General features: G+C 44.7%; 1 protein-coding gene across 3 annotated transcripts in view; it reads left to right on the forward strand.

The window, feature by feature from the left end:
* EWSR1 (EWS RNA binding protein 1) overlaps positions 1 to 27,819 on the forward strand; it is a 403,636-nt gene that overhangs the window by 161,664 nt on the left and 214,153 nt on the right. Inside the window, exons 8-11 of one of the 3 annotated variants that reach the window (XM_078667174.1) lie at positions 11,583 to 11,988; positions 14,409 to 14,446; positions 15,074 to 15,106; positions 16,080 to 16,198. In XM_078667174.1, the coding sequence (XP_078523300.1) occupies positions 11,583 to 11,988; positions 14,409 to 14,446; positions 15,074 to 15,106; positions 16,080 to 16,198 (596 nt within the window). The remainder of the gene's footprint in view (positions 1 to 11,582; positions 11,989 to 14,408; positions 14,447 to 15,073; positions 15,107 to 16,079; positions 16,199 to 27,819) is intronic. The other 2 variants (XM_078667175.1, XR_013602525.1) reach the window with 2 other exon arrangements.

Below are 27,819 nucleotides of genomic sequence, written 5' to 3' on the forward strand. Positions count from 1 at the left end.
GGAATCGTAGGTTTTTTTTGTAGCCCAGGTGGGCGTCGACGTCCCACCTCTTGGTGTCCTTCCTGTGACGTCTGCACGCTTCCTGTGGAAGCTCCCACCTTTGGTCGCAATCTTCAGATTCTTTTTTCCGCCGTTGGGTCTGGATAGTCACAAGAGGTTCCAGAGTTTTTGGAGAAAAGAGGAAAGACTGAAATCTACCAAAAAGATTGGAGAATACATCGAGAAATGAGACCACTGAGCCGGGTCGACGAAGGAGAACATCGGAAACTTCGACGTACAACAGAGAATGCTCACACAGGGGCCCCCTGAGCACAGGAATGGACAAAACTCTGTTCAAATTCTGCCGCAATTGCCACCACAAATACACACAGAAGGACCAGCACCCGGTTTGCAACCTCTGCCTGCCGGTCGACCACGAGAGCCAGGATTGCAACAACTGCTCCGTCTTTACCCCGAAGACTCTCAGGGTTAGAGAGAGGCAGAGGAGAGCTAACTACAGCATGCAAGGCCAAGGTCAACGTCTGTCGCTTCGGGACTTGGGCCTCTCCAGTGAGGAAGAGGACAACATCGCCAAGGAACCAGATGACTACATGGTCGTAGAGACCGATAAGAAAACATCAAAAGAGGTAGGTGAGACGTCGACCCCTAAAACCCAGTCAGACTCTCGAAAAACAGAGTAAGTCCACGAAAGGAGCACTGGCGCCGAAAGAAAAGGAACTGAAGGCTACTTCGACGTATACGTCTAAGAGATCGTCCGAAACACTCGACACTGAACAGGCTGCCGAGAAAGAGAAGGCTCGAGGCGGAAATGGATAACATCCTGCAAAGGAAAAGAGAATTCGACGAGCAGATGAAAAGGTTCACCATCCCGTTGAAGCAGACGATCGTCATGGTCAACGATAACAAGGAGTTCGACTCCGAAGAGCCTCCGAAAACTCCAGAGCCCCAAGAACACCAAGAGGAAGAGGGCCTATACTATGACTAGGAAGGCGAGGAAGACCAGCACACAAGTTTGGGCTCTGCATCCTCCGTGGCGCAGGACCTGGATTGACAGGACCTCGACGCCGAAAGCCCGGAAGAGGCCGTGGAGACTTATTCTTCGAGGCTTTCGCCGCCAGATGACATTGGTGTCTACAACATGGTCATTAATAATGCGGCAACAGTTTATGGAGTGAAACTGGAGGAAGAAAAATCAAAAGCCTGCTTCCTCTTAGAGACCTTGCTCCCCACTCAAACCAGGAGTCCATTCCTCCCCATGCTACCAAGTGTCCTGGACCAGAGGAGGGAGGCATTCAAGGAACCAGCAAGCTGCAGGTCTGTCACACCTAGGTCCGAGAAGAAATACAAACACTGCTCTAAGGATCCTCCCTACATCCAGGGAACCGTCGGCTGACTCCAGGATTGCAGCAACAGCCAGAAAAAGGGCCAATGTTCCCACAAACTCAGGCCCACCATCAGACAAGGAAAGTAAGCGGATAGACATCACTGGAAGAAAAATAGAGAGGAATGCAGGAGTACACTGTCGCGTTGCCAACTCTAATGCCCTTTCTCAACAGACCTACATACCAGCACTGGGAGGAGGTCAGACAGCTACTCAAACACCTCCCTGAGCAATACCAACAGAGCAACACACCTGGTGGAGGAAGGCAAGAACATAGCAAACTCATGCCTGAAATCAGCCCTGGATGCGGCAGACCCATCTAGCAGGCTTGTGATGATCGGTGTCCCATAAAGAAGGCATGCCTGGCTGAGGATCTCAGGCTTCAAGCCGGAAGTACAGAATAACATTCTGAACACCCCTTCAATGGAGAAACCCTATTCAGAGCGCCAGTGGATGAGAAACTGACCCAACTCAAAAAAGAAAATGAAACTGCAAGGTCCATGGGGGGCCTTGCAATTCAGAGGAATGAGAAGGGGCACCCCGACACGGAGGCTAAACGGAAGAGGGGGAAACCAGCCGGGAACGTCACATCAGACATTCCAGCAGAACTACCAGAGCGACAATCGAGCACAGCAGGGCCAGCAAAAACAAACCTGGCAATACCACCCTCGGGGGGGGGGGGGGGGGCGGGGGCGGGTTGGGGATTGAAAAAAACAAGGACCCCCTGAACACTGGTGTCAGTGAACTCCTAGGACAGGGATAATGTGTGAACAAAAATTCCTAGGCAGTCAAACAAAATGGGCAAACAAGTAACATAAAGTGACAGCGAAAATCATTCAGGGAAACTATTAAATGAAAACAATCATGATTTTAATGAACATATTTAAAAATCATACAGATAACTGACTAAGCAACCACCGTATGATAAGATAAGTTAAAAAACATACAATTCATACAGATATCATTTAATCATATAAAGAACACCCCAGCAAGTTAATATCATTGGTGTCCAAGAGAGACAACACTGTGGCGAGTGAAACTCGACGCGCGTTTCGGCGTAGACCACGCCTTCTTCAGGAGCCACACATTGATATCTGAAATATACATATGAAGAAAATTCCTTTTACAATATATACAAAAAATTAATAAAACATATGAAAATTACGTTTAAATTTTTTTATCTCTTATGAATAAAACCAACATATTCTAAAAAAAAAGAACATTTTTCGCTGTCAACTTATTACATCTTTTATCTTGTTTCCACAGCAAACATGATAAAGCTATATTAAAAAGATTGTGACGTACTCATTTCTAAACTAAAGAGCAAATGAGAAAATACAATAAGTGACAAAATGATAGTCATCATACAAGGAGAAATGCTACAACATAGACGCAAGGCTTATTTTTCTGATAATTATATTGGTTTTTAACAGATGTTTAACAATTTTTTTCTATGTAAGCTTACAGTAGCTATATTCAAAATCATAGACTCACTGTTTTATGGAGGGTTACCCGATATTTATATTGGATACAATCAAAAAGATCTTGAAAGCTCGTAAAATAATAACCGAAACAGATATGGTCCTAGAACGTATAAAATATTAAAATTAAAACTGCAATTCTATAAGTGCAACCTGTCATACAGCGGCAACCTTAGTTACCCGAACAATGGATGTCACATGAATGTAGAAGGGCATGTAGAGTAATAAATATCCGCCATATTGAAGTAGCATTTATCAAAGAAAAAAGGGGAGTTTTTTTTTTTTGGGGGCGGTACTTAGTTCAATCAAAGTTATATCTGGATCACTGCTATGAGTAGCATCAGGGAACACAATTAATATCTTTACACTGCTACCCTCAGTCTATATCTTAATGCCGAGCTAACGACAATTGCGCTTGGTTCGAGGGAAAAGGGTAAGGCTCAAAATGATAAATCTTTTCGTAGAGCTCTCATAGCATAACATTACAATCATATAAGTTAGATGCACTGATGACGGAAGTAACGAGTTCCTAGAGTGGCGATATATTTCCTAGCTGCAGGAGTTACTCTTGTCTACTCTAAGTATTTGATGGCAAAACAATGAGGAAAGGGGAAAGATCAGAGGGAAGGAGGGGCCACTCTACCTCCCAAAGAACCGGTAAGGAACTAATTTACAGTCTTGTACCTACATACCTGATATACAGAATTTTAGGAGGCAAAGCTTCTATACATTATGCCACAGATGTGGTAATAACACCAAGGCATCGATAAATATTATATGAGGGTTCCTGCAAAAAACAAATGAAATAATACCAATTCAGAACCCACGGGGCTACAAAGGAAGAAAAAGCGGTGCCCTAACGTGAGGGGATATACCTTTAAAAACGAAGCCGTGTCTTCTTTATGTCTGCGTACTGATATTGAATGGGGCTTCTTGATTACCGCATACCGATCTTTAAAAAGCCTCCTCCCGGAAGGTCAAACAAAAAAAGGGGGGAATAAAGAAAAAAGGAGCAAGGCACACATCCTTATAAAGCTGATAAAGGGCAAGTAAAACGGAAAGGCTCATAGATTAAGTAGTATCTTATTGGTATTCAATAGCCATTACTTCTCGCCACAAGAAGATAGCCTCAGAAGGGAGAGAGGGACCGTACCGAAGAACGCTTACCTTCAGATGCGAAGTGGGAGCAGGATAATGTTCTCAGTGCAGCAGGCACACGACGTGTGAGTCCGTCGTGGAAAAAACGGCCGGGAGGAAAGATCAAGGTTGCTGTATGCGGCAGGTGATATAAATACCTCATTTAAGATTAATGGAACGCCTCCACCTTATTAGTTAAGAAAAATAGAAACTGGACTGCTAGTCTAAGTGTCCAGAAGTTACATCTTTTTACTAAAGGAAGGACTATTACGGCCATAGACACAGAGGAAGGACTCTCCGATACACCCATCGAGAGAAGGAATTCTACTCACGATGTTCTAGATACCAAACAATTAAAGAACATAATACGGGGAAAAAAAGAGATTACCGTATTATATAGCCAGTCAGTGATTAAAGAAATTCTACATATTAGGACATCCTACATTTCAGAAAGGGAAACTCTGTGCCTAATTAGTTTACTGGCTTCTATTTAAAGGGCCGAATGCGAAAATTACTTTATCATGAACCTATCTTGATATACATTGAGTCAAAAGTCGTGAAAAAACCCCAAAAAAAACTCATTTAGTTTATATTTTACAGGCTGACCATTACATATAGCTGAAGGTTCTACTAAACTCATAAAGGGGCAACGCTTCAGCATTTTGTAAATCTAGCATTAGCTATTCAGGTGGGGAAATGCAATTTAAAAAAATTGCATTCTCCCACGGGATTTAACTATTTAACCCGTTTTTAAATGTCCCCAAGCTGAAAATCGAAGAGACTTCTCTTTTTTCGAATTTTACAGCTGCCTTTGTTTTCTGAGAGTCTAATCTTCTCTATAATACGCCACTTGAAGTCATCAGGTTTATGTTGCTTTTCTTGAAAGTGTCTTGACTAAAGGTCCCGCAATTTTATTAGTACGTATCACTGAGCAATGCTCAGTCAAACGCACTTGGGTTGGTCTTGACGTTTCGCCCACATAGCCCAGATGACACGGGCACAGAATGAAATAAATTCAATTGGCGGTCTTACAATTCCACATGTCATTAGCATTCATGAGACATCCATTATGTTCAAAAGACTCACCTCCTAAGATTGCATTGCATGATTTGCAAGATGAGCATTTTACGGTACCCTTCACAGGAAAATTATCAGACAAAGATCTTTGAACAAACTCAGACTGTACGTTCTTGTTGGCAAAGCGTGAATGCACTACTAGATCTTTCAGATTCTTATTTCTCTTATGGGCAAACAGGGACTTAGCCAACTTGCCATTTGCCGTAGGGTTAGAGTGGAGAATATGCCAGTTAGCATTAATGATTTGTTTAACGGTATTGTCAAGGGTCGAATGTTTAGTAATGCATACCAGTTTATTATTCTCTTTGGGTGGTTTTGTCCTCAAAAGGTGGTCGCGATCATAGAATCTTGCTCTCTTAAGAGTCCCTTACAAGCCTATGTGGATATCCTCGATTGAGGAATTTCTGTCTCATTACACTGGCCTGTTGATCAAAATCTGCTAAATTGTTGCAGTTCCTCCTTACTCGTAAAAATTGTGAGAAGGGAATACTCTGACGCTGACTTCGGGGGTGACAACTATTGAAATGTAGTAGCGTATTGCGTGCAGACGGTTTCACAAAAAGATCAACTATTATTTTATTGTCCTGATGTTTAATTAACAAATCAAGAAATTCAACCTTATTCTCATCAAATTGGGCCTTGAACCTTAAATTCATGTCCGTCAGATTGATCCATTCTAAGAAATCCACAAGCGTATCCTTCCCACCGGTCCAGATAAAAATGTCGTCAATATATCTGGACCAGTGGGAGATGGACTCGAAAAAAGGTGCAACCTCATTATAGATACATTTGGTTTCAAAAGTCGCCATATAAATATTCGCAATGGACGGCGCCACAGATGCACCCATGCTTACCCCTTTCACTTGGCGATAAAGGGTGTTTCCGAACTCAAAAATATTCTCTATAAGCACAATTTTCAAAAGTTCATGGATGAAGTCTTTGGGGCATATTATCTCAAATTTATCAATAAACCAACTTGTCGCATTTACAGCATCCCTTTGGGGGATATTGCTGTAAAGCGCTTCGATGTCCATAGTTACTAAAATATCTTTCCGTGGATCAAAGGGGAGATTTTTTACTTTTTTTATCATTGCGCCAGTATCTTTAATATAAGATGTAAGGGCGTAGGTAGGAATCGATGAATTTCGATGAAGGTTCAGTATTCGTTCCAATTGTAGACACAATTGGTCTGTATGGGGGATCTGTTTGGTTTTTAAGAATTTTAGGCAAACATGCTGTCTTGCCATGATTGAAATTCAGATAATCAAAATCTTTTTGGTCAATGTCCCCCTTTGATAGGGCCTGCCTCGGGGCCAGTACTTTCACGGGAGGGCAAATGGATGAGTGCAAACAAGAGGGGGCCAGCAACCCACCTCAAAGTGACTCTGCACCACCAAGCGTGCCCATACACACAACACCTTTATGGGAGGGGCACAACAAAGTAAACAAAAAAGGGTTACACGGACTAAAGATCAACAAACCTGTAACACCAGTAGGAGGCAGACTAAAACACTTCTTCCAGGAATGGAAGAAAATAACAGACAAATGGGTACTGAACATCATACAGTTCGGATACTGCATAGAACTGGAAAAGAAACCGCCAAACAGGAAACCAAAAAGAAAAGCGCGCTCAGCAAAAGAATTAGTGCTACTCCTAGAGGAAGCACAAGAACTCCTCCACACGGAGGCCATAGAAACAGTACCATTCAAAGAAAGAAACTAGGACGTGTACTCAAACTACTTCCTCGTACCAAAGGTGGATGAAACGTTAAGACCCATCCTGGACCTACGGTTCCTAAACCAATACATGAAAACACAAAAATTCAAAATGACAGCTCTACAAGAAGTCGTTCCTCAATAAGGGACGGAGACTTTATGTCCACCATAGACCTAAAAGACGCCTACCTGCACATTCCCATGAACAGGCAGCACAAATATCTACTGAGATTTGCCATCGACAAAGCACACTACCAGTTCACAGCCCTGGCCTTCGGACTAAAATCCGCACCAAAGGTCTTCACCAAGTGCCTCGCAGCAGTGGCAGCGTTCCTACGGAGGGAAGGGATTCATTTATACCCCTACCTCGATGACTGGCTAATAAAAGCAAGTTCCTACAAACCATGCAAAGAACATGCACAGCGGGTCACAAACAATAACAGAACTGGGATTCTCAATACACTGTGGGAAATCCTCAATGGAACCAGAACAAGTGAAGATATTCCTAGGTGCGCAGATCAACACCATACAGAGCAAGGTGTTACCCAGAGACAAGAGAACACTTGCCCTGCTAAAGGAGACACGTCAGTACCAGAAGGGGCGAGCTCTGACAGTGAGGACAGCGAGCAAGATTATGGGGATGATGGCGTCCTGCATACACCTTGTCCCCAATATACGGCTCCACATGAGACCATTCCAGGAATGGCTGCAACATCAATAGTCACAAGCTACAGGGAGTTGGGAAGATCTAGTGGTTGTAACACACGCAGTGCAAAAGGAGATACCGTGGTGTAACAAGGAGAACATAACAAAGGGGAAGCCTTTAACACCACGAAACCCAACCGTGACCATCACCACAGACCCATCCCTGAAGGGATGGGGAGCACACATGAACCAGCTCAAGGTGCGGGGCCTGTGGACTCCAACAGATGCGGTCAAGCACATCAGCTACCTGGAACTAAAGCCTGTGTTCCTCGCCCTAAAAGCCTTCCCAAAACAACTGTACAGGCAAAGAGTGTTGATGCAGACAGACCACACCACAACCATGTTCTACATCAACAAACAGGGAGGAACACAATCAGTCGCACTGTCCAACCTAGCGCAGGAGATATGGAGATGGGCCATCCCACTCAAAATAGACCTCCTTGCTATGCATCTACCAGGAAAGGACAACGTGGAGGCAGACAGGTTCAGCAGACAGACCTCCGCATCCCACGAGTGGGAGCTCCATGCACAAGAAACGCAAAGGCTATTCAAGAAGTGGGGGACACCAACAATAGACCTATTTGCAACACACCAGAATGCAAATGCCGGTACTTCACATCCAGGCAACCAGGGGAACAATCCCAGGAAAATGCCCTATGTATAAGCTGGTTGAAAACATTTGCCTATGCTTACCCCCCCCCCCACCCCTCCCCCTCCCCTGATACCACTGATATACCGGGATCTCAGCAAGTGCAGAGCCAGCAACATGACACTTATTCTGGTGGCACCACAGTGGGCCTGGATCTCACAAATAGTGGAGATGGCGCAGGGACCACTTCACAAGTTCAGGAAAAGAAAATACTTGCTCTCCATGTAAAACTGAGAAGAACTCGAGCCAGAGAGCCTCTGCCTACCTGCTTGGCTCCTGAAGACATAGTTTGCACACCCGAGACTGCCCAAGAGCACTCTGTGGGTGCTACGGGAGTTAAGGAGACCTACCACGCGGAGGTGCTATGTGGCAAAATGGAGAAGATTCCCACAATGGTGCCTCAAGAAGCTACACAAGAAGATGACAAGGGAATCAATGGTGCTAAAATATTTAACACCTGCTAAAAGAGAACCTAAGTTCAACCTCGCTGAGAGTACACCTAGCAGCGATAGTAGCCTATATAAGAGGAGAGACAGGAAAGAGCATCTTTACATCAAAAGTAGTAAAAAGATTCCTGGAAGGGGCTAAAAGGATCGCACCACCCAAAAGGATGCCGCCACCGACATGGAACCTTAATTTAGTCCTAACGGAGCTAATGAAAGCACCTTTTGAACCTATTCATAAGGCCTCCCTACAAATGCTCACGATAAAGACAGCCTTTCTAGTGGCAATCACCTCGCTACGCAGGGTAAGCAAGCTACAAGCACTGACGCTACCGGAACCCTACATTCAAATACACAATGACAGGGTGGTAATGAGAACGGACCCACACTTTATGCTAAAGGTGGTGTCAAGGTTTCAAATGAAGCAAACAATACAGATACCAAGCTTCTTTCAGAAACCATCCACAAGCGCAGAGAGTGCACTGCACACTGGACACTAGAAGGGCAGTAATGCATTACATGGAAATAACTAAAGAGCACAGGAAAACAAAGCAATTCTTTGTGTCCTTCACAAGCTGTTTCCTGGGTAGACCAGTAACAAAGGGCACCATCGCACAATGGATCGCACAAACGATACATTTCTGCCACAAAACAGGCAGGTCAAGAACCAACAGAGGGGGCAGGAGCCCACTCAGCCAGGAAAAAGGGAGCAACAATAGCCTTCCTGGGTAACACACCCATTCATGACATATGCCTGGCGGCGACATGGGCTTCAGTGCACACGTTCACGAAGAACTACTACGTGGATACACAAATGAACAAGGAAGCACACGTAGGACAGAAAGTTGTTCTACATATATTCAACAACCAACGCTCATCTTCCACCCAGCCGCCACAAACGTAACAAACCGCTACAAAGTCTATGCACAGCATAGTGAATCCTGAAAGATTCACGCTGCAAAACTAATAGTTTCTTACCTGTCGGTGTAGTTTTGCAGCTTGAAGATCTTTCTGGATTCACTAGCGAACCCACCCACCTCCACCAGAAAAATGAGGGAGGAGGACATACAAGGACAATATACAAATAGACATTTTAAGAGATGAAGCGGAAAATCCTTTACTTAAGGAAGAACTTGAAAACATTGCAAAAAGGATTAACGGACATAACCCAAAAACAAGAAAAAAAAGAATCCGAAGATGGCGCCCAAAGGTGGGAGCTTCCGCAGGAAGCATGCCAATTAAGCTCTGGTCCACGTCCCTAGATTTGAGAAGGCCAGATGGGGGAGGCAGATGACTTTTTTTTTTTTTTTTTTACTCAATGTTAGGCTTTCACCATCCAGGACCCAGTTTAGAGCCAAGTTAAAACCTGACTTTTCCTATCCCGATAGCGACAAATCACCACCTTGCTTCCTCCCCCGCCAGGATGCCTCGGCATTCATGCGCTTTATAAGCTATTTACTTACTTTCCTGCTCCAGTGTGAAATCTTAACATTGTCCTTACCACATCAATGGGGCCACCCTTTGAGCTATTGCACAAATGCAATTTCTCACTTGGAAAGTTGCTTTCCTCATTGTGGTTACATCACTGAGGAGAGTGGGTGAAGTTCAGACACTAACCATAGAGGAACCATTTTGCCAAACCCACCAAAACAGTGGTCCTTCACACTAATCCCAAATTCCTGCCCTAAATGATATCTGCTTTTCAAATCAATCGATCTTTTGAGTTGCCTGTGTTCTTTCCTCAACCAGATTCAGTGGCAGAATCCGCTCTACACACATCCGATGTTAAACAAGCATTATTGTATTACATAGAAATAACAAAACCTTTTCGAAAAACTTAACCACTTTGTGGCTTTTGCTCCACCACACAGTCAATCCCATCTCTAAATCAGGTATTGCTCGGTGGATAGTTAAATGTATTCAAACATGTTATGCAAAAGCAAAGAGGACGTTACCAATTTCCCCTAGAGCACATTCCACCCGCAAACTAGGGGCTACTATGGCTTTCTTAAACATCCCCATAGCTGGCATCTGTAAAGCTGCAACATGGTCTACACAGCACACGTTCCCCAAGCACTATTGTGTAGATGTTAGACAACAAGCTAATGTAGGCCAAGCAGTACTTGGAACACTCTTTCAGACCACTGCAGCAGCTACAGGTTAGCCACTGCTTTGGGAGAATACTGCGGTATAGTCTATGCAAAGCATGTGATCTACAGCTCACATGCCTCAAACAGAAAATGTTACTTACCCATTCGACATCTGTTCTTGGCATGTAGAGCTGTAGATTTACATGTGCCGACCCGCCTCCCCGTACACCTATACCTGTTGCAGTTCTCTCGTACTTTATGTACATATGCATGGACATCTCTATTCTACTCTTACTAACTCCATTCTCACCCTCTGCGGGAAAACAATCTAGCAATGGAGTGGATGCCCATGCACGCACTCAAAGAAAGGAGTCACAACCTACCTTGTGACTGGAAAGACTTCTTCGAAGAAACACAAAGTGCAAACATCCTGACCCAACACTAGATGGCAGGAGTATGCAAAGCATGTGAATCTACAGCTCTACATGCCAAGAACAGATGTTTAACAGGTAAGTAACATTTTCTTTTTACAAATTGGTTTGATTTCCTTATTGTGTGCCTCATTTATTGACTGTGTGTAACAAATGCCTAACATTCGCCTCTAAGCCTAAGACTGCTCAAACACACTACCACAAATGGAGCACCATGGGAATGTTAAAGCAAGTTCATGTACACTAGTAATGAATGCCTGCAGATTTTGCACAGTTTACTTCATTTTGGTACACTATATAGAGCGCCGGCTTCCTACACATCATGAAAGTGTTTTAGTTCATTGAAGGTTTCTGCGATGCGGCACTAGGATTAAGTGACATTTCTTCTGTTCTTGCTACAAAGTATGTTTGATATCCCTTGAATTAACTTTTATACATGTTATATCCTAACTGTCTGAATATTTTACTTTAGGTGGGTATCGACAAGACCATTCCAGCAACATGAGTTCTTATGGGCAGGACCATGATCGCTATTCTGGACACGGAGACAGCAGGGGTATGGGGATGTCCGAGAACAGAGGAATGGGAATGTCTGAGAATCGAAGCCGTGGTCGCAGCCTATTTGATCGTGGAGGCATGGGCAGAGGTGGCAGAGGCCGTGGTGGACGTGATGGCGGCCGAGATGGTAGAGATGGAGGCAGAGATGGCGGCAGAGACAGAGATGGTAGAGACTTTGGTGGCAGAGATGGAGGAAGGAGAGATGAAGGAAGGAGAGATGAAGGAAGAAGAGATGAAGGCAGGGATGGTGGTGGTGGCAGAGATGGTGGTAGAGGCGGTCGTGATGGAGGCAGAGAAAGTGGTAGCAGGGGCGGCATGCGGTAAGCATCCTTTTTTTCCAATACCTGATTCGTAATTAACTAGTAAGATTTCTAAAATGGGAGGAAGCGATCTGCACAATTGCATACGTTCATAATATTTTTGACATTTCACATTGGCCTCTAATTGGGAAAAGATGGGCTTAGCATCCTATGGAGTATTTATTTAAATCAGTTTTGCAGGTCGCTTCCGATATCGGGCAAGTGCCTTGGGTTTGTTATGGTGCTGGATGGAGCATGCACACTTTAAGCTAAAGCTGCACCCCGTGTAGGCCCCCCCCAGGTTTATTACACACGTTATTCATGTCTAGATTCATATGTACATAACTTTCCCCATTGAGAAATGGATTTCTTGACTCCTATGATTAAAAATAAGGTTCCTTTGGTGGCGCAGAGTTCCAAAAACCCACCCCTGCAATTAACATGTTTGTGTATAGGCTGTTGCTGTAGCCCCAGTAATGACTGTAGATGGTGCGTGCAGAATAGACCACAGCTTGCTAAAATGGACTCCTGTCTAACATTTTTTTCAGGTACTGCTCTGTATTCCGATGTATTTCTAATATTTTGTTTTGCCATCTACGCATATGGCCTGTTAGTTTAGGAATCACTTTTTAAAGAGCTGACCCTCGACCGCGCCTCTCACTTTCAGCTCTATTCATTGTAGACATTTAAAAGTTTTTTTATTGTGTGGGGTGCATGTTCCATCCTATGTTACGTTATGCTATGCAGAGTAATGCCTCTTAGTTTGGCTCTAAATTATGGTCCTGCTGTACTTGTCTACTGGGTGGGTGTTCGAGTGATGGATTAATCTGGCGAAATTAAAGCTGCAGTGCGAGTACTCTGCCTAGCATCTGTCCACAGAATCTTGCATTGAAACATGCAGTTGTCAAGCTGCATCCTTTTTCAAACAAGCCAGTAAACCCTGCTTCAATAGTCTTGCAATATGCAGGGTCACACCTCTGATTACTTGGACCTGACATTGAAGTTTGAGACTCTGAAGCCATCACCACAGCCCTAAGTGTTGTGTGCTTTTGCACTTCTTTTTTAATCCCATGTCCCAAATATATTGAGTCATAACCTCCTTCTAGTCAGTTGGCCGAATTATGAGCTAAAAGAACCAAGCTCCTTAATTTACTGTGGTGATGGCTATCAGCATCTGCAGGTGGTAAGTAGCACAGTTCATGAAAAAATGTGCCCATTGTTCATTAATGGTTACTGCTATTTTTATTGGTTTTCTTCAATGTGGCAATCCTTTTTAACATGCTTTGTCGCATTTATATGCTACAGGTTACAAAGTGAGAGCGTTGTATACACCTCAGTACATAAAAAGTGGTCATACTCAGTACTCAGCCGGCAGCATAATGAAAAGTGGGAGTAGACACGGTGTCCATATGGAGAGGAAAATATACATAGTGTCACTTACTAAAACTAAAGAAAAGAACAAAATGGTGTTCCTTCATGTAAATCATTCTGTAACATTGATGAACTTGTTTTGGTGACTTAAGTATACAGAAGGTGTATTTGAGAATGTGTACTATTAAAGATGTAAATATTTTGTAATTGACTGCATATGGTAAATGTCAAAATCATTGGTGGGTGGGAAAGCTGCATATCACAGCTTGGTAACTGTAGCCTCCCCATGTCTCAATCCTCTAGGTGTTAATGGTGCAATACTTCGGGAGAAGGGGATGCTTTTGCTTTTTCCTGTCCCCACTGCCCCTGTTTTTTTCCCTTTATTGATATATTTACTGACTTGGCTTTTGCTACCTTCTCTGCTTAAAACTGTCATCCTTCATATCTAGTAAATGTTTGGTTAGTTGCATGCCCAACTGCTTGCAAGTATGTAAATGTGGTTTTCCTAACTTTTTAATCTCCTTTCAACTACGTGCCACCAACATATGCTCTTTAGCTGCTTCTTATAGAGAAAGCAGAGTGGTGCTTCTAAATCAGTCTTATCTGTTCTTCGTGGCCTATGAAGCCATTAGTCCCTTGGGGGTGCAGAAAAGTTGGCTCAGTTAATGGTTTTGCCACCTTTTTAAATCCCTGTAATGCAGCGAGTGGGCTCAAGATTTCAAATTCTATGTGGGAGGGATGGGGTTTTCTTTGAAAGACTTTGTTACAGGAATCTCAGTATGGTTATATATAGACTGCAGGGCCCGCGAGTATTGCACTTTTAATGCCACTGTATGGGTAAATCTAGAATGTCTTAAATGACCATATCAGAAAGTTGTGTGTACATGTGTGTAAAGAAGAACTATTGGCAAGCCGCCGTCCCAGAAGACTCATAATGACGAGCTGAAAGAGATGCAATGTTTGGAGATGTATAAAGCCACTGCCGTGTCCCATGAGCCCCCCAAAGGCTCAGAGCGGCCCCTGGCTCTGTAAAGGGAAAGGCCTTCATTTCTTCACGTTTATCCCCCCAGCAGCGCTGGAGAGCGAGTTGGCTTCAATAAGCCTGGTGGTAAGTTTTTGAGTATTACCATGGTTAGTTTAAAGTCACTGAAAACAACTTTTTTTTATTCTCAATTGTTTTGAATGCCAGGTACACGAGTACACATTGTAGTGGGCCATGCCGGCATTACATAAGGGTATGAGGTTTAACCTCTGGTTTACACAGATAAGAAAGGGAGACGATGGATTACTACTGTAATTTGTGGGGACAGTCTATGAATTTGGTTACAGCTTAAACAACCCAGTGTAACTTCCTGGAATGAGTTTAAAGATGGCCAACTGTATATGTGCAACCCCCTGCGTAACATCCAAAGAGTATAAATATGGGAATCTGTACATATTGAATCCCCAGTGTAACTTCTTGAAGAGTTTTAAGATGGGCAACAGTAGATGTTCTTTCTGAAATATTTCTGAAGAAATGTTGGTATTGGTTGCCAAATTTGTAATCCCTCACCCAGAGTCAATAGAATTAACTTAAAGGTAAATCCCATCCCCCACTACTGCTGTTTTCACAGCTCAACTCTGTATGTAGCCCAACCAACACCAGCTACTGGCTGTTACTCATGAAAAGTTTGTGTTTGGATTGGGAATTTGTGGCATTTATTCACTTTGGTTTTCTAATTTTCCCGGCTGACAGGATTAATGGATGAAGGCCCAGACCTTGATCTAGGTAAGCGTTTATTTTAATTTGTCGTATTTTTCTTTTACTCCTATTTGTTTTGTGTTTAATGTTCAGTAGTCTGTTTGGCATTCACCGCTTGAGCTGTGCCTCTTATTCCCTTCATGAACCTTGCTTCTGTTTCTTTGGTTACTAAAGCACTATATCCTGCATTTATGTGGAATACAAGCTGATAGGCTGTATTGTGATGTTAATAAGGTACTTTAATGTACCGGCCTCTCTCTCCTAATTACTGCACCCAAACAAGTAATCACTGTTGTAAATTGTAAACATAATTTCCTTTTAAGTACATCCTCAGTCTGGGGGTGTGGATGCCAGGCCCAGCCTTTGACAGCTGGCTTCGTGATCAGTAGTTCGCTTTCTAGTCATTGCCTTTTTCAACCAGCGGCATTTAGCACTTACAGAAGCGGAAGAAAGACAGAGCATGTCTAGCTGTGTTTTAAACTTTACAAATGTTCGCAAACCCAGGCCATGCCAGCTCCATTTACATTTAGAAATGATTAATTACTTTATTGTGAAGGTGCTGGTGGATTTATTTGTTTCTCAACAATAAACTGCCTGGTGTTAAATGACAAACTGCGCGGGTCCGAACCTAGAAAACAGGCAATATTACTTATCGTATACAGCCATTTAAATATGACATTTTCTTGTACTTTTAACTGCCTCTCCATAAAACTCTAGCAGCAGAATGACAGGAGGTATTGCTAGAGATGCACAACTAAAATAATCAATCCGTGATGTCCAGTGGGAGGGAACCAAGCACCCAAAGGCTGGGGCAGATGGATACTATTGACCATTTTGAAAGGCAGGCCAACTAAAAGTGCTGGTGTGTTGAATGCCCATAGATATGAATACAGCAAGCATCGCAGGTGCTAAACAAGTCTTGACCTAAAAAAAAAAATCAAATATTCTTTACTGTCTTTGTTAAAGGATTCTTTTTCATTATATTATCATTTTACCTTAGGACCCCCTGCAGAGGCTGATGATGAATCGCAGAACATTACCATCTATGTGCAGGGTTTGCCTGACCCTGTGACTGTAGAGGAAATGGCAGAGTTTTTCAAACATTCGGGACCAGTCAAGGTAAGGGCATGATGGTAGCCTCAAATACGTGGCTAGAAAGTCTTTTTTGATGGTGCACTATAATCCTCTTTGACATTAATTTTCTATATTCCATTTACTTTTGGTCTTTGCAGTTTTCTTCCACAAGTTAATCTCCTATACCTTTTCATGTTTCTTTCAATTCGTAAAGTCTTATCCAATATTTCTGTCAATCAGACAGAAGCGAGAAAATGGGCCGGGACACCAAAATAAGTGGCTCCATATGCAATCTGATACCTAAGAAAATGGCACGTGTTTCCCAAGTAGAGGCAGTTTTTAAATCTTTTACAGACTGGCTGTATAAGTGATTTGCAAGGTATTGACTGCATGGATTAAAGCTTGCTAAATGCAATGTTTGTTAATATCCAGGTACTTGACAATACAAACCGGCCCAGCAGACAATACAACGGGCCCCTGCATTGACCTGCCAGACCAGCCCTTCAGGCACTGCATGATTGCTCTATATGCCAATCTGACCCTAATTACCACTACTAATAATCAATGGGTTTCTGCAGATATGTCAGTTTGGTCATGCCATATGCTTGTAAGTGTAGCCTACAGTGTAATCTTCACATTCTTGCATGTTGACAGTTATTTAAAACCGGTCATTGGACTTATACTTGCCTTGCTTTTAACTTCAAGGTTATCAAGGTGTTGTCCTTGCAGTCTCACCTGTCTTTCATGTTACTAAATACTAAATTGAAATTCCTCTTGGTATCTGATAGTGCCTCCTATTCACCACACTGCCATACTTGGCCTGTTCTACATCAGTCCAGGCTTCTATTACATTCACTTCTTTTTGATGCACTCTGAATTGTGCCACTTCAGGAGATTTGAAAATGTTGACTCTAGTTAAATTTTATTCTACTAAGTTAGAAATGTTTGACTTTCTGTGCTTTTTTCAACCCTGCGTATTTAAGGGGTTTTTGCTGCATCCACTGCAGTTTTTTTATTTGTATATATTGCTTTTTTTGAGGTAGTACAAATTCTTATGGTGTGCACAAAACTTGCTTCAGCATCTCTTTAGGGAATTAAGTCAGTTTCTTATTTCGTTCACTGCCATTTTGGGTGGTAGCCAGCCAAAACATTCAGGTGTATCCTGCATAAAGAAACAATATTTGCCACACACAATATAGCATTTTTCTCCTGGTTCTGGGACTGAAAGCTTCCTGTGCAGTATCTTTGTTGAATACTGTCAATTATATATTGGCTATTTCCTCAAATTCTATGCCCAAAAAGAATAACTTTGATTCTTCAATTGTGATGCAGAAGACTCTCCAGGAGTAGTGAAGACTTGCTGACTTAATCCAAAGATTAAATGTCACCCCAGACCTTGGACTCTCAATCTGTGGCAATTTGGCGCCTTCATTCTAAGAGGTTGGGCACTTGAGTTACTTGAAGAATGCATGAATATTTTAAAGGGCTTGCTATGCTCCTAAATATTAAAGGTTTTCTACTTCCTGCGCTTTATTCTGCATTAATCCAGTGGGGGTCACAAGGTATGCGCTGCTCAAAGTAGATCAGAAACTCGAAGTCAGCATCAAGAACTCGCAATGGGAAACACTCTGGGCAAACCCCAAGATTAAATACAGGGGGAAACCACTCGACATAGTCATGGAGGAAGCTAGGAATCTTGTACCCAGCTCCACTGGAAGCGGAAGGAGAACCCTACTCTTTTAACAGGACATGACCTCCCTGACCTAGAACTGAACAATTTCTTCGCAATCAAAACAGCCTTAACCAAGTCAAAATTAGACAAACCTAAACCATCAATCTTTCAGTTTATGGAAACCATAAACAAGACAGGGCACCAAATCTCACTTCCCTACAAACTCCTCAGACCTGCCTCCACCAAACTCAACGCTAAAAACACTGGCTACTGGAAAACCCAAATAGGCTCCAAACTCACGGAGCAGGAACTACAAAACCTCTGGGCGTCCCCATCAAAAAATATGATATTCCCAGTGCTGGCACAAACCAAATTCTAGCTACTCCACTAGGCATACTGGACGCCAGCCCGCCTTGCTTCGATAGGCCTAAAAGATAGCGATACCTGCTGGAACTGCGGCACAGAAAGGGGAGACCTAGAGCACCTCATCTTTCGCTGCACTAAGGTCAAAAACTACTGGAAGAAGGTGCTCGACTTCACAAACAAACTTTAGGCTGCAGCTTAAAAAAAAGCATTTGCCACAACAATCACAGCACACATAACATCGCCACTCAAGAGGACAGATACATCCTGGACTTCCTCCTTAAGCAGACCCTCCAGCATTTCGCGATTCATGAAAAAATCGCGAAATCGGCAGACTACCGCGATGGCCGCGATAATAACTATATAGGCCGCGATATTTACAATAATGTTTCTCTACTGGGAGACAGCATAACAAACAATGCCCTTTAATTGGCTGTGCGCCCCCTCCCTTCGTGTGTGTCAGCCGGGGCCCGAAGCAGCTTCCGAGCACACACACAGCCACACGGAGCTCTTCACAGGTCTTTGAAAGACCCATTCACCTGTTAATGAGGCTTTGTTATTCACCCCTCTTTCTCTCTCTCGTGGGCTCTCGGGGCGGAGTATCGCCGCCTCTGCTGGGCGGCGGGGGAGGGGCTCTGCTCGTCCCTTTTTCTGCCCTGTCTTCTCGGCCGCGGTGCTGCTGAGGACCGAGCCCGCTGCTGGAGCTTCCCTGCTCGGAGGCAGCCGGGAATCGCGATTGGCTGGTGCGCTTTCAATCTGGTGCAGCGCGCTGAGAGAAAATAGCGCTAACGGGAACTGAACCCCCTCCCCACCAGGGACCAACTTCAGGGCTCAGGACTGAGGCAGGAGACAAACCCGCGCACCTAGCAACGCGTGTGCCCCAGAGGAGACCGGCGCCAGCCGAGGCCTCCCCGTGCTTTGGCAGCATCCTCTATTTTCACCAGACACCGTCTCCCCACCCTCGCCCACCTACCCCTCCAAACCTCACCCTCCACCTCGTCCCTTTTCATTTCTCAGAAACTTCTCTACCCTCGTCTAACAGCAGTCCATCTCTCCCTCGCCCACCTCTCTCCAGTACTCTTATGATTTCATCTAAAAGGAATGTGAAGAAAGCATACAGTGTCAAGTATGAAATATGTTCATGAAATTTAAAGTGTAAATCAAGAGAAAACTAAGAATGTGACGAGTTAAAGAGCAATTGTCGGATTTTTTGTTTCGCAATATGGGAAACGTTGTTCATATTTTTTTGACACATATTTCCCAAACGCTATTAGACTTTTTTCAGCCTGTTTTTATTGCGTGCATGTGAGGATGTTTTGCTCAGCTGTTTTGTAATGCTTGTTTGAAATATGCTGTAAAACGCAGGTGGGTGTGGAACCTGTCAGGAGGGCTAAACAATGGCCTCTTGGTTACTAATGTTAGAGGAGAGCGGCTTTCCCGTGGCTTGGGTTTAGACAGTTAATTCCACTGAAATAACTTCCATCCATTCACGAGGATGATGATAATGGAGATAAGGAGACAGATGAGTATGATGCTACATTAAACCATTTTAAATTTTTGGGGGGGGGGGGGGGGGAATGAAGTGGTGACGAGGTCAGGGCCTGCTAGTATGTGAACCAATCATGAAGGCGCCTCCACGATGGCACAAGTGAAGACAAAAAACTGAAATCGTGTGCATTATTATTCATTAACATTTTTGTGTCCTATATGCAGCCTTGAAGCCAAAGTGTCTACATTGTAAATAAACCAAATATACGTGGTTTCATGTTGTTAAACTAAAAAAACGAAGATATCTGTGTTGTAGGAAAAACCGCTAAATAAAATGCCGCTAAATTGCTGCTAAATTTCCATATTTGTGCCGCTAAATGTCCATATTTGTGCCGCTAAATTTGCTAATCAATGCCGCTATATCCTGGGGGGTCTGCTTAAGTCAGCAGTCAGAGCAGTACTAACCAAATGGAAGGACACATCCAAAGCCACGTTCATGGGGTGCCTTAACTGGATGACCTTCCTCAGAGGAGCCGATAACACTGTACTCAGACACACACACACACACACACACACACACACCTTGGAGGTACCCCAACAGAGGAATGTGGTCAAAGCTAGACAAATTCCTAAACACCTACAAACCCCCATAGACAACGATTTCATGTCTAAATAAGCCACACCATCTCAACGCAACCTCAAGGATCCAGCGATCTGTCACCAAAATGACCACCACTAACTTTTATGTACCTACTACACACGTGCCCAATCGCAACAAACTATGTGTTTTATGTTGTAAGTGGGCTAGTTTACGTGGGACGGACAAGAAAAGATTGATAAATGAACCACTGCTGCCCTACACTATAAACGGTGAAACCAGCTATGTGTTATCCGGATGCCTTTTACAATATGTAACTTGTAAATACCTATAAAAACATTAGCTGTAAATAGGACTGTAGTAAGTTACATTGTTCTACCCAAATCGTTCAGAAGTATTTGTTGCCTATTTGCCAGCATGTTTAGGAAATAGAAGTCTGGAATTGTAGGCTGGAGGCTCCCAGTTTTCAGTTTTTACAGATAAATACAGGCAAACAATGTGTATTCTGTCTTTATTTTTAAAAGCGGAAAAATACAGAAATGTAAGCCTCTTGAAGGTGACTCTCCTTGCGGTCTTTCATGTTTTCCAGGACAACAGCTGAGAACATAGGCAGCTTGGGACGTTAAACTGGTTCCGATATCCCTAGATAAATGCATATGTTAACATGTATGTGTATTATAATGCAGATTTACCCGTGGATGTAATGTTTTGCTATATTTGGCTGATTAATTTGCTTAAATGCATCAGATTGCAAACTATGCGTGCATGTTTATCAGTTGTATAAATGTGGAAATCTAACATTTTACGACTCTATTTATTCTCAAAGCACAAGAAATATCGATAAATACCAATCAGGTGGCCCAAAAATAAATATGGATAAATACAGATGGAAATAATAAAAAATAAATAAAACCGTGCCCTAGTTATAAGGGACTTGGAAATATGTTATGCTGTGCGAAGTTCACATTGAGTGGTAAGCAAACTCATAAAAGGCCAACACTTGCAGAGCTGGAATATAGTCCTCCGTGCACACCTTTGCTAAGCTTTACTGTTGATACCTGTGTAATCTGGGTCAGATAGTCTTAAACTTGTTAATACTTCGCTTTCAATCAACCAAAACATTGGAGTGGTTTTAACTCTTATGTGCAGTATGTGAGCTACAGCAAGTACTGCAAACTGAAAACATTACTTAACTGTAAAACTTGGTTTGCGGCTTGTGTTGTAGAGTGACATGCGAGCCTGCTTGCCTCCCATTTGGAACGTATTAGTTGGGGATTATTATGCAATCATGTTAAAGAGCCTTGCTTTCTGGTTTGACGAGATATAGTCTGTCCTGTTGCATTGTGGTATTTGCATATCATGAAAGTAATTCAGTGCACCCTCGATTATGAAATAAAAACTAGAAAGAAATGCAAGTTCAGAACTCCGCACTGACAGTTTCACTCTGGAAATGACATTTGGAGCCTGTATTTCTGATAGATACATCTGCCGTGTGGATTCCTCACCTTGTGAATATCCCCCTTGCGCCAGCAACGTTCAGGAATTTTCTTCGTAGCACGCCGACGTGGACGACGTCACAGGAGCACGGCATCGCGCGCGACTCCGTCTGACGTCACCGACCCCTTATCAGGCCCACGCCGGCGTGATGACAGTTCCCTTTTTTCCGCGTCTTTGACGCTAACGGTTTTCGGGATCTTCTGCGATACTTAGTATCTAGCTGTTATTTAGTTGTCACTGTTTCTCTTTTGCGACTTAATTCTTCATCGAAGATGTCGTCGAGGAAGACAGGTTTTAAGCAATGTAGGTCTTGTGCCCGCATGATGTCTATCACTGACCCACATAAGGATTGTTTGTGGTGTCTTGGTTCGGATCACGACGTTAAGAACTGCAGTTCCTGTTTTAAAATGAACCCAAAGGCGCTTCATGAGCGTGAAGCTAAACTACTTCTCGCGAAGGTAAAACAAGATACTGGAAGATATTAGAGGTCGACGTCGAGACGCTCGAAGTCGAAGCAAAGGTCTCGATCGAAGTCTAGATCGGCGTCGAGATCCAGAGCTGGTTCGAGATCCAGAGCGGAGTCGAGATCCAGAGCGGAGTCGAGATCCAGGGCGAAGTCAAGGTCCAGGGAGAGATCTAGGTCTGGATCCAAGTCGGCTTCGGGTCACGCTTCGAGCTCCTCGAGGAGAAAGCATAAGAGGAGGAAGCACAGTTCAAAACATCATTCAGGGAAGGAATCTTCTGATTCAAAGAAAGTCTCGCAAACACCATAAGGACTTTGTTTCTCCTTCTCCTGCTTTGTCAATCGAAGGTTCTCCGACTCCGGAACCGGATCCGGTATCCTTACATCCTTCGGAACATTAAGAGGAAGAAGAGGTGATTCCTCAGACTCCGGCTCCGATGGAGACTCCTGTGGACCCAGAAGGTCAGAGTGAACATGTATCGGAACGACCTCCGTTGGAGCATCCGGTAGGTTCGTACCCTCCCTTTCCTGGTCCTGGTCAGGATCCCTCGCATTTTCTCAATGCGATGTTTGGAGTATATTCCAGGGCGATGTACCCCGCTGGAGCACCTGTTGGTCCCATGGGTCCATTATCGTACAATCTGGGCATTCTTCAGTCGTACGCCCCAGCTCCATTTATGCCTTTTATGCCGGCGCCTCTTACACCTTGGCTCTGTACGGCTCCACCAAGGTCTTCGACTCCGCATGCGGCTTCGCCGACTCCGGATCGACCTCGTAGTCTGGATCGAGGTGCCACACCAATCCGTGAGTCTCGTCTTCCTGCTGCCCCAGCTCCTCGCTCGACGTCGGAACCGGCTCCGTCGACTTCAGTTCGATTGGAGTGGTCGAGACGAAGGGCTCAGCGTCTTCTTGAACAAAGGGAAGATGAAGATTCGGATGTGGAAGAAGGTGAACTTCCTGATCATGATGATGACTTTGAAGACCTTCGTGATGCTAGTGGTCTGGAGCTCTCTCCTGAGTGGGGTCTACCTTCGGCTTCTGATGCTCCTTCTAGGGATGTGGCGCCCTATCACATTGTTATTAGGAAGGCTGCTGATCTTCTCAACTTGAAGCTGCCCACAGTTGAGTACAAGCCCAACATCCTTACTGTGGTTTTACACTTCCTCTTCCATTGTTGAACCTACACTGCCGTTCACTGATGCTTTAACGGAGCCAATAAAGGAGATTTGGAAGAGACCGTTGTCTGCTCCTGCTGTTTCGAGAGCTATTGCAAGGCGCTATAGGGTGGCTCCTGATGACCCTGCGTTCCTTTCTTCACATCCCTCTCCAGAAAGTCTTGTGGTGCAGGCGGCTTGCTCTAACAGGGCTGCGGGCTCTTTCCCTCAAGTGCCAGCTGACAGAGTCAAAAAAATTGGATCAATCTGCAAAGAAGACTTTCTCTTCAGGGAGCATGGCTCTTAAATCAGCGAATGCTACTTGCCTTTTAGGAAGGTATGTGCATGCATTGATGGATTCAGTGAAGCAGTTATCACCTAAGCTTCCTGAGGAAGATAGGAAGAACTTTAATAAGGTGGTTTCTGACACTCAAGCTGCTGCACGCATGGTCATTCAGAGTGGCATGGACACAGTTGATTCTGTTGCCAGAATTATGGGTTCTTATATTGCGACCTGGAGGGCCGCGTGATTAAAGTCCTCTGATTTCTCTGCGAATGTGCAGTCTACGTTGCTTGACTTACCTTTTGAAGGGTCTGGCCTTTTTGGCAAAAAGGCTGATGTAGCCTTGGAAAGGTTTAAAGATAGCCGTGCCACTGCAAGATCTTTGGGTCTCCAGATGAGAGGGTCGACAGCTAGAAAGTTCAGAGGTTTTGGTAGATCCTCTTTTCGTCCCTTCAGACAAGGTCAGCAGCAGCAGAACCCTCTATATAAGTCCTATAGAGGTAGACAGAAGGGTCGTGGACGTCAAGTCTTCTCTTCCTCCACTTCCTCCAATAATGCCCAACCCCCACCCGCATCAGCAAAGCAGCCCTAGATTCACCATTCTGGATCATGTAGGGCCAGTAGGGGGTCGGCTTACTCATTTTCTACGAGATTGGGAATCGGTTACATCAGATCTTTGGGTTCTCCAGTATTAGGGGTGTCTTTCATAGATTCACATGCTTGAATATTCCCCGTCGTCGAAGTGGGAGTCCCACGGTACATAAAAATAGCAATATTGCTAATATAACATAAATGATAATATCATAGAGTAATAAAAATAGAGATAATACACTGTAAAACCTCTAAATGGTAACTTCCATAGGAAGACATTACAAGAGAAAAAACTCATTTGTAACATATCAGTGTCATTATGTTGGTCCAAACTGCAGCCAATCAGGCTCAAGCACCCTCTAGAACCTTCTCCTCAGAAGCTCAAGCCCTCAGATTTTCTACCGCACGTCGTGTGAAGGGAGTCTCCCTGAGCTCTGCTCAGTTTCCTTCAGAGTTTGTCTCTTCAACTTATTTTTTCCAGAATGTCAAGTAAGAAGTCTTTGTTTCGAGCTTGCTCTTCATGTGGGAAACTACGGTTGTTTGAGAAGGACCCCCACCAAAAGTGTATTTACTGCCTGTACCCTGACCACAAGGTGGATGAATGTAAATTCTGTAGAGCTCTTCCTTCTAAGACTCTCAGAGACAGGGAAGGTCGTCTTCTTATATGGTTGAAGCGCCTCCAAGATAAAGAAGATGTTCTGTCAGACGCAGTAAGTCTTCAGTCAGGCTGTTCCACTGTCCCTTCCAAGCGTGGGAGTGTTCAAGACTTGCCTTCTCCTTTTCTTCAGAAAAAGAAAAAGCTGGCTTTGCCTGTGGCACAATCTTCAAGTTCTATGCCTTCTGTGTCAACGCCCACGAGACCTGGCTCTCAGGCGTCTTGTCCAGGCTCTATCAGTATTCTGACAGTCTTGACTCCCAGGTCGTCGACGGGCTCGTCGACGACCGTTCCGTCCACAAGATTGGCTTTGATGTCTTCGTCGACGACCTCTGTGACGACGACGTCTGCTTCCTCGTCGTCGACGACGGTGATGTCGACGTCCTCGGCGTCGACGAGAGCTACTACAATCCCGTCGACGATCCCTATTGTCTCGTCGGCGACGAAGTTGCCGTCGACGAAGAAAACCTCTTCGACGTCGAAGGATTCATCGTCGACGAAGGTCCCGTCGACGTCAGCCTCTCCGTCGACCACCTCGTCGACGTCGACATCGTCGACGAAGAAGGCAACGATGGTTTCGACGACGAGAGCCCCGTCGACGTCGAGTGCTCCGTCGACCAGCTCCACGACGACGGCGTCGTCGTCGAAGAAAGCGACACTGGTTCCGTCGACGAAGGTACCGTCGACGAAGGTACCGTCGACGACGATGCCGTCGACGACATTATCGTCGACGAAGATACCGTCGACGAAGACACCGTCGACGAGGTTGCCGTCTCCTCAGATCCCAGCAAAGAAGACTCCGTCGACGCACGTTCCGTCGACGACGATACCGTCGACGACGAATCCCTCAGTGGGCCCTACCTCGTCGACGATGGCGTTTTCTTCGGCGGCATGTTCAGGATCCTCGTCAGGATTGGGTTCTTTTGCCACCATGCCTCTGGTACCACTGCCTTCCTTGACCTCTGGCAGGGACTCTTCTCTGCAGTTGCCACCTCCTGATCTCCAATTACCCTCACCTTTGATGGCAACTGATCACGAGACTGGATCTATGGGGGAAGAGGATGACGATGAAGCTCACAGTCCATCGGAGTTAATCATAAAATGTCAAGACTCCAGTTCTGACCAGGAGGAGGTGGAGGAAGTGGTCCAACCGGATGACCAATTGGTCCAGTTTCCTATGGCATCTTTCCCAGTTTCTTTGTTTTCAAACCTCCAGCATATGCTGGATGACTACAACCGAAGGTTTCCGCCTACCCCTCAGGGTACTCCAAGCCACGCTCCTGCGGAGGACTCCGGCCCTGCCACCCATCCGCAGTCTTTGGAGCAGCCTGCTTTGCCAGAGCTTCCCCGCCCTCACCCCCCTCTTATTCCGCAACCTGGTGCGCACGGGGTGGATGAGTCGGACAGTGAAGAAGGAGAATTACACCAGGATACTGACGATGAGCAAGATCCAGATATGGTGGATTACGACGACTATCGGATACAGACACCTTCTCCGCAACAGCCAGAGGCAGGTGATTCGCCTTCCATTGATACAGCAAGCTTCCATGTGCTGATGAATAAAGCGGCGGACCGCTTTAAATTGCCAAGAGAACAGCGGCAAGAAGATTGCTTTCTCTACGATTTCAAAAACAAACCATACAAACAAATTCACACCATACCAATCATAGAATTTGTATGGAAAGAAGGGATGAGGATTATGAATTCTCCAAACTCCTTGCCGGCACAAGTCCCTCGCCTGGAAAGGAAGTACAAGGCTCCTGCAGGTTCTCCTGCTTGTTTGCTGTCGCACCCCAAACCAGACTCGGTTGTCACACAGGCGGCACAGCGACGATCCCGCAATCCGGCGACTCCTCTCACTACTCCACCGGATAGAGAGGGTCGACGTTTGGACGCCATTGGGAAGAAATTTTCCACCATGTCCTCTACGTCTGTACGCGCTGGAAATGCATTGGCCATTCTAGGTCGTTTCGACAGGCAAATGTGGTCTGACATTTCCGCATTCGTTTCACTAATTCCAGAAGCGTCCAGAGCGGAGAGCAAGTTCTCCAGGATGGCATGTCAGAGGAAATGATTGACTGTGCGATTGATGTGGCGAGTACGGGATTTCGCATCCTCGCCAGTGCTGCGGCTCTCCGCCGCCAGGGCTGGCTTAAATCCACTTCTTTCCGACAAGAAGTCCAGTCGAAGATACTCGACATGCCCTATGACGGTGAATCTCTTTTTGGCGCTCACATTGACGAGGCGCTTGAGTCAATTAAAAAGGACACCGATACAGCAAAATCGCTAGTCTCTTTACAATTTAAGAAGCAGCCCTTTCGTGGCGCCCGTGGAAGAGGTTCGTCTTCCACAACTTTTCGAGGAGGACACACTCAGTACCGCCAATTCAACCAAGGCAATCAACGTTACTCCTCCCAGCAGTCTACTCGCCAAAATCAGTCAAGACCCTATAAAGGAAAACCTACTTATAGGGGTGCCAACAACAAACGCCAGTGACTCTCATGTCACACAAGGAGTTGGAGGGAGAATCTCGCAGTTTTATTCCCAATGGTCTCTGATAACATCGGACCAATGGGTATTGGACATTGTTCGCAAGGGTCATGCCTTGGAGTTCACAGAGATTCCTCCTCATTCTCCGCCATCAGGCCCGCCACCTCCCCATTTGCTAGAATTGCAACATCAAGTTCGTCTTCTCATACTAAAAGGTGCAGTCAAAGTGGTTCCTATATCACAACAAGGGACAGGTTTCTACTCACGTTTTTTCCTCATTGCCAAGAAGACGGGAGAGTGGCGGCCTATACTGGATTTGAGGGCGCTCAATTTCTTTCTAAAACAGCAGTCTTTCCGCATGCTCACATTGTCAGAAGTCTTGCGGCTTCTCTGCAGCGGAGATTTCCTGTCC

This window comes from Lissotriton helveticus, chromosome 11 (assembly GCF_964261635.1).
Source record: "Lissotriton helveticus chromosome 11, aLisHel1.1, whole genome shotgun sequence".
In the NCBI taxonomy this organism is placed as follows: domain Eukaryota; kingdom Metazoa; phylum Chordata; class Amphibia; order Caudata; family Salamandridae; genus Lissotriton; species Lissotriton helveticus.